Source organism: Bactrocera tryoni, chromosome 1, assembly GCF_016617805.1.
Source record: "Bactrocera tryoni isolate S06 chromosome 1, CSIRO_BtryS06_freeze2, whole genome shotgun sequence".
NCBI lineage: Eukaryota > Metazoa > Arthropoda > Insecta > Diptera > Tephritidae > Bactrocera > Bactrocera tryoni.
In genome coordinates, this window is record NC_052499.1 from 23,907,786 (window position 1) to 23,919,322 (window position 11,537).

The 11,537-nt window shown below is 36.4% G+C and overlaps 4 protein-coding genes across 6 annotated transcripts; 1 reads left to right on the forward strand and 3 right to left on the reverse strand.

Moving 5' to 3' along the window:
- Positions 1 to 32: 32 nt before the first annotated feature.
- Positions 33 to 1,368, reverse strand: LOC120782668 (serine/threonine-protein kinase 16). The gene is made up of 3 exons (XM_040115050.1): positions 1,102 to 1,368; positions 445 to 1,039; positions 33 to 386 (listed from the first exon to the last, which is right to left on the reverse strand). The coding sequence occupies exons 1-3, from the start codon at positions 1,212 to 1,214 to the stop codon at positions 135 to 137; spliced, it is 960 nt and encodes a 319-aa protein (XP_039970984.1). The 5' UTR covers positions 1,215 to 1,368; the 3' UTR covers positions 33 to 134.
- A 563-nt stretch (positions 1,369 to 1,931) lies between these two features.
- Positions 1,932 to 3,132, forward strand: LOC120776663 (tRNA-uridine aminocarboxypropyltransferase 2). Its single transcript, XM_040107538.1, has 2 exons — positions 1,932 to 2,088; positions 2,143 to 3,132. Exons 1-2 carry the CDS (start codon positions 1,991 to 1,993, stop codon positions 2,891 to 2,893), a joined length of 849 nt encoding a protein of 282 aa, XP_039963472.1. The 5' UTR covers positions 1,932 to 1,990; the 3' UTR covers positions 2,894 to 3,132.
- LOC120776672 (general odorant-binding protein 84a) lies at positions 3,048 to 3,981 on the reverse strand. Of its 3 annotated transcripts, none has more exons than XM_040107551.1 (5): positions 3,876 to 3,981; positions 3,625 to 3,794; positions 3,495 to 3,556; positions 3,306 to 3,432; positions 3,048 to 3,231 (listed from the first exon to the last, which is right to left on the reverse strand). In XM_040107551.1, the coding sequence occupies exons 2-5, from the start codon at positions 3,788 to 3,790 to the stop codon at positions 3,137 to 3,139; spliced, it is 450 nt and encodes a 149-aa protein (XP_039963485.1). In that variant the 5' UTR covers positions 3,791 to 3,794; positions 3,876 to 3,981; the 3' UTR covers positions 3,048 to 3,136. The 3 variants fall into 3 exon arrangements, with proteins under 3 accessions (XP_039963485.1, XP_039963494.1, XP_039963483.1); XM_040107560.1 differs by having other exon boundaries at positions 3,850 to 3,917; XM_040107549.1 differs by having other exon boundaries at positions 3,625 to 3,913.
- A 4,413-nt stretch (positions 3,982 to 8,394) lies between these two features.
- LOC120776657 (glucose dehydrogenase [FAD, quinone]) lies at positions 8,395 to 10,923 on the reverse strand. The gene is made up of 3 exons (XM_040107526.1): positions 9,868 to 10,923; positions 9,340 to 9,671; positions 8,395 to 9,284 (listed from the first exon to the last, which is right to left on the reverse strand). The coding sequence occupies exons 1-3, from the start codon at positions 10,235 to 10,237 to the stop codon at positions 8,472 to 8,474; spliced, it is 1,515 nt and encodes a 504-aa protein (XP_039963460.1). The 5' UTR covers positions 10,238 to 10,923; the 3' UTR covers positions 8,395 to 8,471.
- Between the last annotated feature and the right edge of the window lie 614 nt (positions 10,924 to 11,537).

The window sequence follows — 11,537 nt, forward strand, 5'->3', positions numbered from 1 at the left end:
AAATTTCAAAATTTTCTATAATAATCATCAAATTGTTCATCATATATAAATTGTTCACAAAATGCAATAATTACGTCAAAATATCATTCACATTTTAAAAAAAGCAAAATTAAAAACACATACGTTATAGTTAGCTAAACACGTCCATCAAGCTTATGTATTAAATCTTGGGTTTTTTCGATTACACTATATATAAAGGGTCGCTCCATAGGATCCATACGCAACATATATTTGATTAAATCGTGCATATCATCAGAATAAATGGAACTTTCAGGAATGTTGATGTTACCGCTCAGCACCGCCAGCGCAACACTATCACCTTTTTCATAAACCGAATCAAAGGGACAATGGAAGAAGCACATGGCATAAAGAACACAACCAAGGCTCTGTAAAATTTACAAAATTAATATCTTAATCAGACATTTAAATAATTGTGTTATTAACCCAAATATCTGTACGTTCATCTATGGTGGAATACGACTTAACTGAGAACAGTTCTGGTGCACGATACACGATTGAACTGCGCTCCTCTGCTTCGTCTTGCAGTCGTTGCGCTTCATTCTGCCCACAGATTTGCAAACGAGCTTCCGTCATTGAACCCAAATCTACAATTATCGGTTCAAAAGTGTCAGACAAACATATGTTTGCTGTCTTCAGGTCTCGATGTGCCAACGGCACTGGTTTAGTTTCGTGCACCGCCCTTAAACCATTGCAGATACCAAGAAATACTTGCAAAATTTGCGCTTCTGGCATGTGATCGTCTTTACGTGCACGCATACTTAGATGATCTGCCAGCGAACCGTTCTTATAGTATGGCAGTACTATGTATAGGTCACTAGTGGTATTGATGACAATATCCGCAGATCCTTTCAGCTCATAGTCTATTACTTTAATTACATTTTCTGAATCGATACGTCTACAATTTTCAATCTCACGCAGGGCTATATTTTGATCATCTATGCTGTGACAAGTTATACGCTTAACTGCATATAGTTTGTGTGTTGTAGCATTTTCTGCTAGATCGATCAAACTGAAACCACTGTAAAGAATTATGTTATTACAATATTAGATAAGAGTACTAAAACAATGTTTTCAACTCACCCCTGAGCCAGTCGATCACGTATAATGTATTTTGTTCCTTTAATGTCTACTGTCTCTTTGGAACAGAAGAGACAACCTCTTTTCATTATTAAGGTCCATCCTAAGCTATTCATATTGAATTTATAAAAAGGTAGAAAATTACTTTTGGTGTGAGCGAAGTATAGCAAAGAACTCGTAAAATAAATTGTAAATTTTGACTATCTACTGTAAAAATAAATATTAATATTTTAACAGAAAACAAGAAAAACACAATTTACACCAAGTCAGACTGACGATAACAAATCTTAGAAGAAAATAAACACGGTTTTTTCTTAGGAAAACAATCAGCTGATGACCAATGAGAGCTGTCACAACATTAATACAGGGTTGGCAGAATAAATGAAAATATCATTCAATTTAAGCTATGGTGTATTCATTACTTAAAACAGCTATTTGCAGTATTAAACGGTAATTTAGAACATCTATTTAACTTATTATCTTGTCAAAGCATATCCGAGAATATTTTACACGTCGGTAAAATATTATTTTGTGATGCAAAGTGTTAAAAGGGTATGGCACAATAAAAAACTTTTGCATACTTTTAGGCGTGTTGATGCGATAATAATATTTGCTCTGCAAATCTTGAAGACGGATTTTTATTTCCAGTAAACAAAAACTTTTTAACATCAAATCTAATGCTTTCCTTCATTCTAGTATCTACTTATTTCTGCGACATAGCCATAAGAATATTTTCTACTCAAAGTATGTTCGCAGTTAGTTCAAATTTAATTATTCTCATTCCCCTGTGTTTCGAACAGCTGTTTGGGTTATATCCGTTTCGGTCAGTTCTTTCGTTTGTTGTAAAAAACTATTATTATTAAGTAAAAGCTAGTTCATTTATAAATTTGTAATGCAAAATTCTGATCAAATGTTGGAAGAATGTTGTGAAGATTTATTTAGCATACGCTTGGATCCGCCAGATAGGCGTGATAAATGTGATAAATGCAAGTAAGTTATAACTTCAATTCAATATGTACTCAACTAAATTGCAAACATTTGTAGGCGACCATCTGTAGTTTGTTGGTGTCAGTCATTACCAAACCCACCAATTAACATTAAGTCTTCTATAGTTATACTGCAACATCCTGCCGAAGAGAAACGATCCTTGCGCACAGCCTTAATGTTACAACTTGGTGTAACACCAGGAAAATGTGTTGTATATAAGGGAAAGCGCTTTCCATCGACGAAAAATCAAGCTGAGCTTGAACCAATATTAAACTCGCCAAATTCTTTACTTCTCTATCCCAGTAAAGACTCGGTGCCTATAGAAAACCTTGGCTCTCAGATAATTGCACCGTCTGAAGATGCACATTTTACATTAGTGCTTATCGATGGTACCTGGCCGCAAGCAAAAGCTATTTACGCCAGTAGTCCCATACTACATCGCATGCGACAGGTGAAACTAATAGCTGCGGGCAATAGTGATTACATTATACGCACACAACCCACCGAAGGTTGCCTCAGTACTCTTGAAACTGCTGCACAAGCTTTATCCATTTTGGAGCAACGTAGTGAACTGCGACAATTATTAGTACGTCCGCTGCATACGTTATGCAAGTACCAGTTAGATAATGGTGCTGTTGAACATCAGTCGAAAGAGTTTCGCATAAAAAATCAACAATATCCCAAACAAATCGGCAAGCGCCTCAATCGTTTGCTCAATTACAGCACAATTTGTAGACCCGAGGCGTCCGAAGAGAATGTGGCAAATAGAATCGATGCAACATTGCAACAGCAGGAACAAAGAACGTGAAAGTGGGCATAAATAATATAAAATAACTTTAGAAGAATACTATACTTACATATTATGTAGAAATAATGCATTTATTGAATTTGTCATAGCTAGTTTATAAAGTAATATACATATTTACAAAGCTAAACTAAATTAAAAAAAAAAAAAAAACATGTAGATTATTTACTAAGCAAAGTTTTTATTGCATTACATTGCCATTAATAATTTAAACTTTTTAAGTTTCTAATAAGCTTGAAATCTCCTTTAGGCAACAGTATCATTGCAGGTATCTTGAAAGCCACGTTCCATCAAACATTTTGCGATGGCATAACTACGTACACAAGCGTTCATTTCTTGTTCTTAAATGAAGATATATAAATATATATGTGCGTAAATATAAAACAGTGATAAATGTGTATTAGTAACGTCTTACTTGCTTCTGGTTCACAAAACGCAATTGAATCAGCTTTTATCGGCCACATGGTTTGCATTATCAAATCCTTATTTAATTCCCAGTTTTTAATCAACCCTGCCTTTTCAAAGTAGCACCGTATGAAACACTAAACAACGGTTAAAAATTATTATTTTCTTATGTGTATGTATGTATATGAAGCTATTTTACCATGCCGGTTTTGTCAACTGTTTCTGGCAGGCCGCCATTCCTATTGAATTGCACAATATAATCTGGATAGAATACAGTCGTAATATGTTTTCTAATGGAAATAATATTATTTTTCTTCATTGGCGCTTACCGCTTGGTATGGAAAAACTATTATTGCATACATGCGCCACATCCATGCCCTCGCTGCTGTTGCTGCCATTGGCTTGCACCATAATTGGCGCAACACATTCTCGCGGCTCCTTGTGCTGCACAAAAATGTCCCCATTATCCTTGGCTCGATCCTGTGCCAACGCCATAATGCTACAATAAAGCAGTATCATCGTTAACGGTAACATCACAAATACATTACAGTTACTCATTTTCTCTAGGTTTTTTAATTACTTTCAAAAGCTTGGAGCATGGGTGACACTAGTACGCAACTCCGGAAGCCCACTCGTTTTATGTGTTTTTACAGGAAGCCAGTTAAGTGTGAACAATGTGTATATATTATTGTGGAGCGTGTTCTTCAGTTTATTAAGTCAATTATATTTTATTGTTAGGATAATATCATTACACTTCAAGTTGTAATTGCCTATTTAAAAGTGCAGCAACAATACAGTGTGCAATAATTACGCTTTTCAATATAATAATGCTTTAGTACACATGTATGTATGTATGTACGCGAATAATAGTAAGCATTCACCTAGCAGGTATCTTTAATAGATTTTTGTTGTAATGGCATACACTAATGTACTTTAATTTGTTTATTTTAAATTCGAATTGACATAAGCGCTTTCCGGTAGTCAGAATTTTCAAAAAATATATTTGTTTTTGCATTTGCTTAAAGTAAAGTTCGGGAATGTTCGAGAGCTAGCTGGCAGGAAGTGTAAGCGTAACGTAAATTGAGTGTAAAACTTCAAATACGCGTTGGTCAAAATGCTTTTTTTTTGAAATGGTGACCGCTGTAGCTCGAAAACCGTTCGGTTGATTTCAATTACATTTGTACAGCTTTTTGAAAACATGAAAAATTAGTATCTGTTCGAACGATACTTTTTTTCCTGAGGCCGCCACTTTTTTAATTAAAAAAGGATTATCTATTAACTCATTTTTCCTGCCCGATTAATTTTAGACGAACCTCCAAGGATTATAGAAGAAGCTTCGGTTAGAATTGGAACAACACAAATTGCCATTACTATTATTAATTTTTTCAGTTCAAATTTGCATGGAAGCTTAAGTGTTATTCTAAAAATCATTTTGAGAAATACTGCCGAGTTTTAACCCTTTGTTGGTTAAAAATCCTGCTCGGTTACTGTTAAGTAGACCCAAAGATCATAATTTAACTAGAGTTTAATGATAGACCCAGAAGAATATGGTATTTCGTCATAGTTATAGTGGTGTCGACGTAGCCGAAGTCGGATTCAAACCAAACTTCAAAAAGATTTCTGGAACATTTTATACGGATACAACAAATACAATATCTTATGATAAATTTTTAAGAAAAACGTATTAAAAGAGTACGTTTGGGACCATATTGGTTTTGAGTAGCGAAAATGATGAGGTAGGCTGGCACGTCGTTACAAATAAATCCGAATATTTTCGGTTCTTGTCGCCGTGTGTACTGATACGTTTTCGTTCAGTTTGGATAAAACAGTGTTTGGGAATTTCGCTAAGGTTTTTTACTATGAGGAAGTAAAAAAAGTTGGAAAAGGTCCTTTAAGTATTTTCGAATGAAATCTCGTGTTTGACTTTGCGTATCTATTGATTATTGTTCACAAAACTGGAGAAATGAGAGTTAAATGGTGATATGATTTTATGTGTATGATTTTCAGTTTTTCGGGAGAGATCAATAGACAATTTCAGCAAATTGCAAACAACAGGTGGAAAAACATTACAAAATGCGTCATAACTAAACAATTATGGCCAACATATGTCAGGAAACGAACAAATGATTTATTAAATAGGTCAAGAAAAAGTATTTACAGAATAACAGCTACCACAACAGGGCACTGGCCATTTGGGGAACATGCGTCCAAAATGGGATTGCCCTACAACGATATCTGCCGTGGCTGCGGAGTAGCAGGGAACAAGGAAACAATTTTCCACTTTCTCTGCGAATGCCCAGCTCTAGCACAGATCCGACACAAAACACTCGGAATCCACCAAGCACCAAATCTTGAATGGATTTCCACCAAAAGCATATCGGACATAAGTAGTTTCATCGAAACCTCAAAATGGTTTGAGAGAGAAGGTGAAACGTAATAGCAGATACAGGAGGTTCTACGAATAGTGTATCAAAATGGCACATCAAGTGCTAATTGAGCCCGATAGGGCTGCACTCCTACCTACCTACCTACCTTCAGTTTTCGATGCTTTGGGAATTAAGCGTGACTAGTGGCAAATATAAGATCTCGGAGAGGTAATTTATTTCTATCAGACTCCACTAATAGCTTTTAGTGGCTCCTTTAAAAACTAAAATTTTCTCTCCAACAAAAGCAAGTGGCACAGTTTGTTATTTTACGCAAGTGTTTTTTAACAAGTTTATATGCATCGTGTTTGATAACAATTAGACGATTAACCGAAGCAAACTGACGGGTTTGGAGAGTAGTCTCTGTTTGAAAAACTCGACACAGAAATCATCTGTCACATTGAGAAGTAGGAGCTGTTCACATGCGACACTTCTGGAATAAAGAAAGAAATTGCGTTTGCAATAGTACGTACGAAAGTCTTCCCGACTCTACACTTTTACAAAACAGCGGATCTTCGATTTAACCTTTCTGTTATGTTAATAAAAAGAGTGCACTTGTGATGTTAAGGTCACGGAATGACTTAGTCAGAGTTTTGTAAGGGTATCCCAAAACAAGGTCTAGGCCAAGCTTTTCGAGAAATATCCTACCAAATCCTCCAATTGGGGTAGATTTCTGTCCATAAAACGTAGGCATTTATATAAATATATATAAATCCCGAATCGGAGCAAGTTTATCGTACACTCTCTGAACTCTGCGTTTGTCTCTCTTATCGAAGCTCAGCACATATTCACAAAAACCTTGTAAGTGACATTACAGCGCAAAATATTGGTTGACCATGAACTTCGTCCCAAAGACTGCGGATAATTTCTGTATGCGACCGATAAATGGCTGTAATTATATGTATATATCTATGAGGTTCCTAAATTATATGTATTTTAACAAGTACATATATATAAATGTACCATTTGAAGTACCTCCTAATATCAAAATGCCCAAAAATCAATTATATTTCATCAATTGATTTATATATTATTTCCGTCAAAGTTGGTGAACTCTAAAATAGTTTTTTTTTGCGGTGTAAAGCACAGGTTAAATAATTCTTTTATATTTGATATTCGGTGAACTGCATATACTGTACCCCCGGGGTATCGTCGAATTATATTTCCTGTTCTGGCGCTAGCCATCGTCAATCGGTTCTGTTGACATCTCAATGCTCTTGTCCTTTGGAAAGTAATCGGGAATGTTACTTATATCAGCTTCAGCAAAACTGTCTTCTTCTTCACTAGCAATGTACACTTCAGAAGATTCGCCACCTGGCAAAGCGATTTCTCTCAATGCAAGAATTTGTAAAAGGAAATCCCGAAACTTTGTGTCTTTTATGAAATATAGAATAAATAACATAAAAGGGTCAAGAGATGACCTTAAGGTAGCAGAAGGGTTAAAACAAAACCAGCGATGTCCCTCGAGAAACCGTGGAATACTTTGACTTCAGACTGGTAATGAATGGTGATGAGGTTCATTCTTTTGACTAAGCATTCTTGTAGTCAAGTTCTTACAGCTGGTTTCTAAGTTTAGCTAGAGAGTTATCGAAAAATATATACTAAAAGTATTTTATTATGAATAGTGAAGAATCTACCAGTCTTTGTTAATCTTCTTACCGCATTTCGCTGTGATATCTCGACTAGCTTATAAGACACAAAATATTTATTCATTTATTTATTTATTTATAGAATCTGATACACATACAAGATATTTGCATACAAGTAAGAACACGCATTCCATTCTACGAAGTCAAGAAAGATAATGTTCAGATATAATGTTTAAATTAAGATATAATAAATACAATTTTTTTCATTTAGGAAATATCCAACAAGAACAGAATTGATACAAATACATGCATATAGTTCTTTTAAAGATAATGCAATTCTGGTTTGAAATGTTTTGCGTTTGATTAATACTATGAATCTACTCTTCAGAACAATATAAAGAATTTGAGGTTAAATATTTACATTTCTTCCCAAGCAATTATATTTTCTATTGAGGCTTTTTTTGAAAATCTGCAGATTGTTATCTTTATATTTTTATCAAAACCAAATCTTTATAAATATAACTGTTAATTATGCGATTTAAAATTATTTGGAGAGAGTTTTTGTGCCATCACTCTCTCAGGAATTAAATTACGGTTACTTGAAGAGGCACCGCCATTAGGTTACTTCTGAGCTACTGGCAAACAGTTCCATATTTCGAACTATTTGAAAGCGGTTTTTATAACGTGCTCTGTTTCTAGGAAGATTTCAAAAAAAGCCTAACCTCGTGCGGTTGGTTGGTTGGTATTGAAGCGAGGAATTAGATTAACATTAAAGGTCATAAAGTGTATTCTTTAGTGGGTATGTACTTAGAAGTGTACGTGATTGCATTAAATGTGGTCAGGCAACGATGAAGCGCGGCAGAGAGTTGTGAGTGGTTCACCCAATAGTTTCTAGTTTAGGTCGAAAATTAAAATTACATGAATGGTTTAAGTTAACTAAAGTGCCGTTTGAAAGTTAGACAGGAAGTGGTTTTAGAATAATAGATTTAATACTAATAAATATGTTTTTAATTTTAAAATAATTACTTTAATAATACATTTTTATTTAGACGATTTTTCTAATATGTTTTTAACGATTTTTCTTGAATTTGCTTTAAATTTTTTGTATTTTTTTCGCTTTCTTTTTTAAATTACTCTATGCAGCGTCCACGTTGCGTCTAGCCGTCAAACTTTGGCGCCCCATGCACGCTTCACCATGTACACACCCTTCTCGGCGATCATAACCGCCGGCGCATGTGTGTTTCCAGATGTTACCTGTGGCATAATGGACGTATCCATGACACGCAAGCCCCGCACGCCATGTACGCGCAGCTCATGATCCACCACTGCCAACGGATCGCTCGCGGGACCCATTTTACAGGAACCGGCTTGATGATTTTCCGGGTCAGTGTCGCGTCGTACTGTGCATTCCCAGTACGCATCCGTGCCGAAAGTTAACGATTCGCAGCCCTTTGTCGGTGTCTTGTCCACCCGCATACCATACTGCTTGAGCGGTGCTGTCTGCGACAGTTTAATTGCGAATTTTATACCTTCAATGAGTGTTTTCACGTCGCGATCCTCGGTAAGATAATTGGCGATGATACGCGGCGGTGCCAGCGGATCGTTGGAGGCAAGCGTAATGGAACCACGCGATTTGGGATGCAACACTGCGGGGAAAATCTGTACGGAGCGCATATTGTTGGAGAGCAATTCGCCCACTTGACCAGTACGCGAACAACTGGCCCAATAGCCGCCGAAGTACAGTTGCACATCGGGCACATTCGGTACATCGGCATAGCGTGTATGGATTTTTGCGGTGACATCGCCAATGCCGGTGCCCGACATGAGACCATCCCGAAATAGTAAATATTCCATAGCGGTGGCCCAATTTAGTGGTGCCGTGTCTGCGTCGTCAATGAAGAAGTTGGTGAAGTAGGCAACGTGATTATGTAAATTCTTGCCAACACCGGGAAGATTGTGTATGGGGCGTACGTTCACCTGTATCGAATGAAAATAAGGTTATTAACAATTAGATCTATGCCTCATATTGTACCTTCGTTAGCTCTTCAGATGGTCCGATGCCGCTAAGCAGTAGTATTTGTGGTGAGTTGACGGCTCCACCGCTGACGATCACTTCTTTTTTGGCGAATATCTTGCGTGAGCTGCCGTACTGATCCATCACTTCTACGCCAACAACTGTTTTACTGTCGGGCTTGAAGAGTACCTTCGAGGCGGTGGTGTTGAGCAGAATGTGTAGATTGTTGCGATTACGTGCCGGTCGTAGGAACGAACGTGCCGAACTCCAACGTATACCATTGCGAGATGTCATCTGGGCAATCATAAAACCGGTGGAGTTGCGACCGTTTAAGTCCTGCACCGTGTAGCCTGAAAGGGAATAACATGGGGCTTTAAGTATATGCACACGCATATGAGAAGCTCTTATCGCGTATATCACAAAATTTTTCCTCCACTTAAAAGGAGAGCAATGGTGTCAAAAAATTTTACTTTCGAAACAAATGCCCATTAAAAGAGGAAGGGGAGATGGTGTTACCTTTTCTATGGATATAATAATCGTACTCACCCAACTCCTCGCCGCCCTTCAATATTGCATACGACAAAGGTGGATTGTAGGGGAAATGTGAAACTGGTAGCGGTCCACCCTTCGCATGTAAGGTCTTATCCACCTGATCCAATTGTAAATTATCCTCTGATTTCATAAAGAACGGCAGTACATCCTCAAATGACCAACCAGGATTGCCCAATGCAGCCCAGTTATCATAATCCTCGGGATTGCCACGTATATACATCATGCCATTGAGTACCGATGTGCCACCCAAAACTTTGCCACGCGGCCAAGTACAACGGCGTCCTTCTGCGTTTAAACAAGCACTACTTTCTGGCTCGGTAGTGTACGCCCAATCAATACTACTGCCAAAGAAATTCGGGACCATCGAAGGTATTTGTGTACCAACCGGTTCATCTCCACCTAAAATGAAAGAAGAAAACGAATAAAAGGTCTTATTAATATTTATTTATTTGACGTACGCCTCTTCTTAAAACAATGCATTAGTGGAACTGGTAAATGAATAGAATCGTTTGCAAATATGTTAAGGTTCGTCTGTGCTTTAAAAAAATTGATGCAATTTGTACCGATCTTGGATGAAGCTTACTATTTTATCGTGCAGAATAATACAGCATTCCTTCTATTGTTCCGTTCTTTTGAAAACAGCGAGACCACCTAAGGAAACGCTCTATTATTTAGTACGAAAACTGACATAGTCAGATAAAGGCATGGTACAATGACAAATTCAATGCTTTTTCGATTGTCATACTTTTTGCAGGAGATGCATTTCGGGTTGGAATCTTTAAGAGTTGTTCGGAGCATTTTAATGCCAAGACTTTCCAGATAATAATAAAACATTTCTGGAGCTATTTTGACAGTCAAGAGGAAAACCACAACCCCGTTTCATAAGATTTTGAACCGGTCACAACTGCGCACTAGCACTGAGTTTAAGAGTCTAGCATGATGAGAATGGGTCTGCAAATGTTTATGAAATATGAAATGTTTTTCAGATTGCAATTTAACGATATTTTTTTGAAATATTTTCCAAAAAGAAAATCACCTTTTTGATGTACGCATTATTGACGTTCTTGGAATATATTATATTATTTAGATCTAATTGAAATGTGATAATGTTTTTTACATTATTTTTTTCTCTATCTATCACATCATCCATCATTCTTTAGAAATGAAAAACGCCGCACTTCCGCAATAGTTTAAAAGACTCAGCATATTTAATTGAAGCTTCACACTCTTCTATTTATAGCCTGAATAATTTGAATTAAGCTTATAATAAATGAAATTCCAATAATACAGTTTTTGGTTAATTAATAGAAACTTACACAAGTTTATACATTTATTCCAGTTTCTTTTTACTTTTTTTCGTTCCTTATTTACCACTTTATTTCGAATGAATGATTAATGAAATCACAAAAATCCAATCCAATGTCTTTTTGCAATTGAATCATGTCTCGTTTCTCAGCTGTCTCTTTAACGACGATGTGAAAATTATCTAACTTCCTTGTTAATTAATTGCAAGTGATGAATGGCTGCTTAGTGGAATCAGTACGGTAATTTGGGAATATAAGGCAGAAACCAAATATATTCAAAATAAAATATGATTATGTGTTAAGCAGGCTTACTCGAGATATTAGATGTTCTTCATCGGCTTTGTCTTCAAATAACGGCTA

Excerpts from the sequence above, each read along its gene's own strand:
- LOC120782668 (XM_040115050.1), bottom strand. The coding sequence starts at position 1,214 with ATGAATAGCTTAGGATGGACCTTAATAATGAAAAGAGGTTGTCTCTTC. Across the intron at positions 1,040-1,101 it reads CGTGATCGACTGGCTCAGGG|TGGTTTCAGTTTGATCGATC; the intron begins GTGAGTTGAAAA and ends AATTCTTTACAG. Across the intron at positions 387-444 it reads ATGAACGTACAGATATTTGG|AGCCTTGGTTGTGTTCTTTA; the intron begins GTTAATAACACA and ends TAAATTTTACAG.
- LOC120776663 (XM_040107538.1), top strand. The coding sequence starts at position 1,991 with ATGCAAAATTCTGATCAAATGTTGGAAGAATGTTGTGAAGATTTATTT. Across the intron at positions 2,089-2,142 it reads GATAAATGTGATAAATGCAA|GCGACCATCTGTAGTTTGTT; the intron begins GTAAGTTATAAC and ends AAACATTTGTAG.
- LOC120776657 (XM_040107526.1), bottom strand. The coding sequence starts at position 10,237 with ATGGTCCCGAATTTCTTTGGCAGTAGTATTGATTGGGCGTACACTACC. Across the intron at positions 9,672-9,867 it reads GAAGGGCGGCGAGGAGTTGG|GCTACACGGTGCAGGACTTA; the intron begins GTGAGTACGATT and ends ATTCCCTTTCAG. Across the intron at positions 9,285-9,339 it reads CATCTGAAGAGCTAACGAAG|GTGAACGTACGCCCCATACA; the intron begins GTACAATATGAG and ends CATTCGATACAG.
- LOC120776672 (XM_040107549.1), bottom strand. The coding sequence starts at position 3,853 with ATGAGTAACTGTAATGTATTTGTGATGTTACCGTTAACGATGATACTG. Across the intron at positions 3,557-3,624 it reads TAGTTTTTCCATACCAAGCG|ATTATATTGTGCAATTCAAT; the intron begins GTAAGCGCCAAT and ends TATTCTATCCAG. Across the intron at positions 3,232-3,305 it reads GTTTTGTGAACCAGAAGCAA|AACAAGAAATGAACGCTTGT; the intron begins GTAAGACGTTAC and ends TCTTCATTTAAG.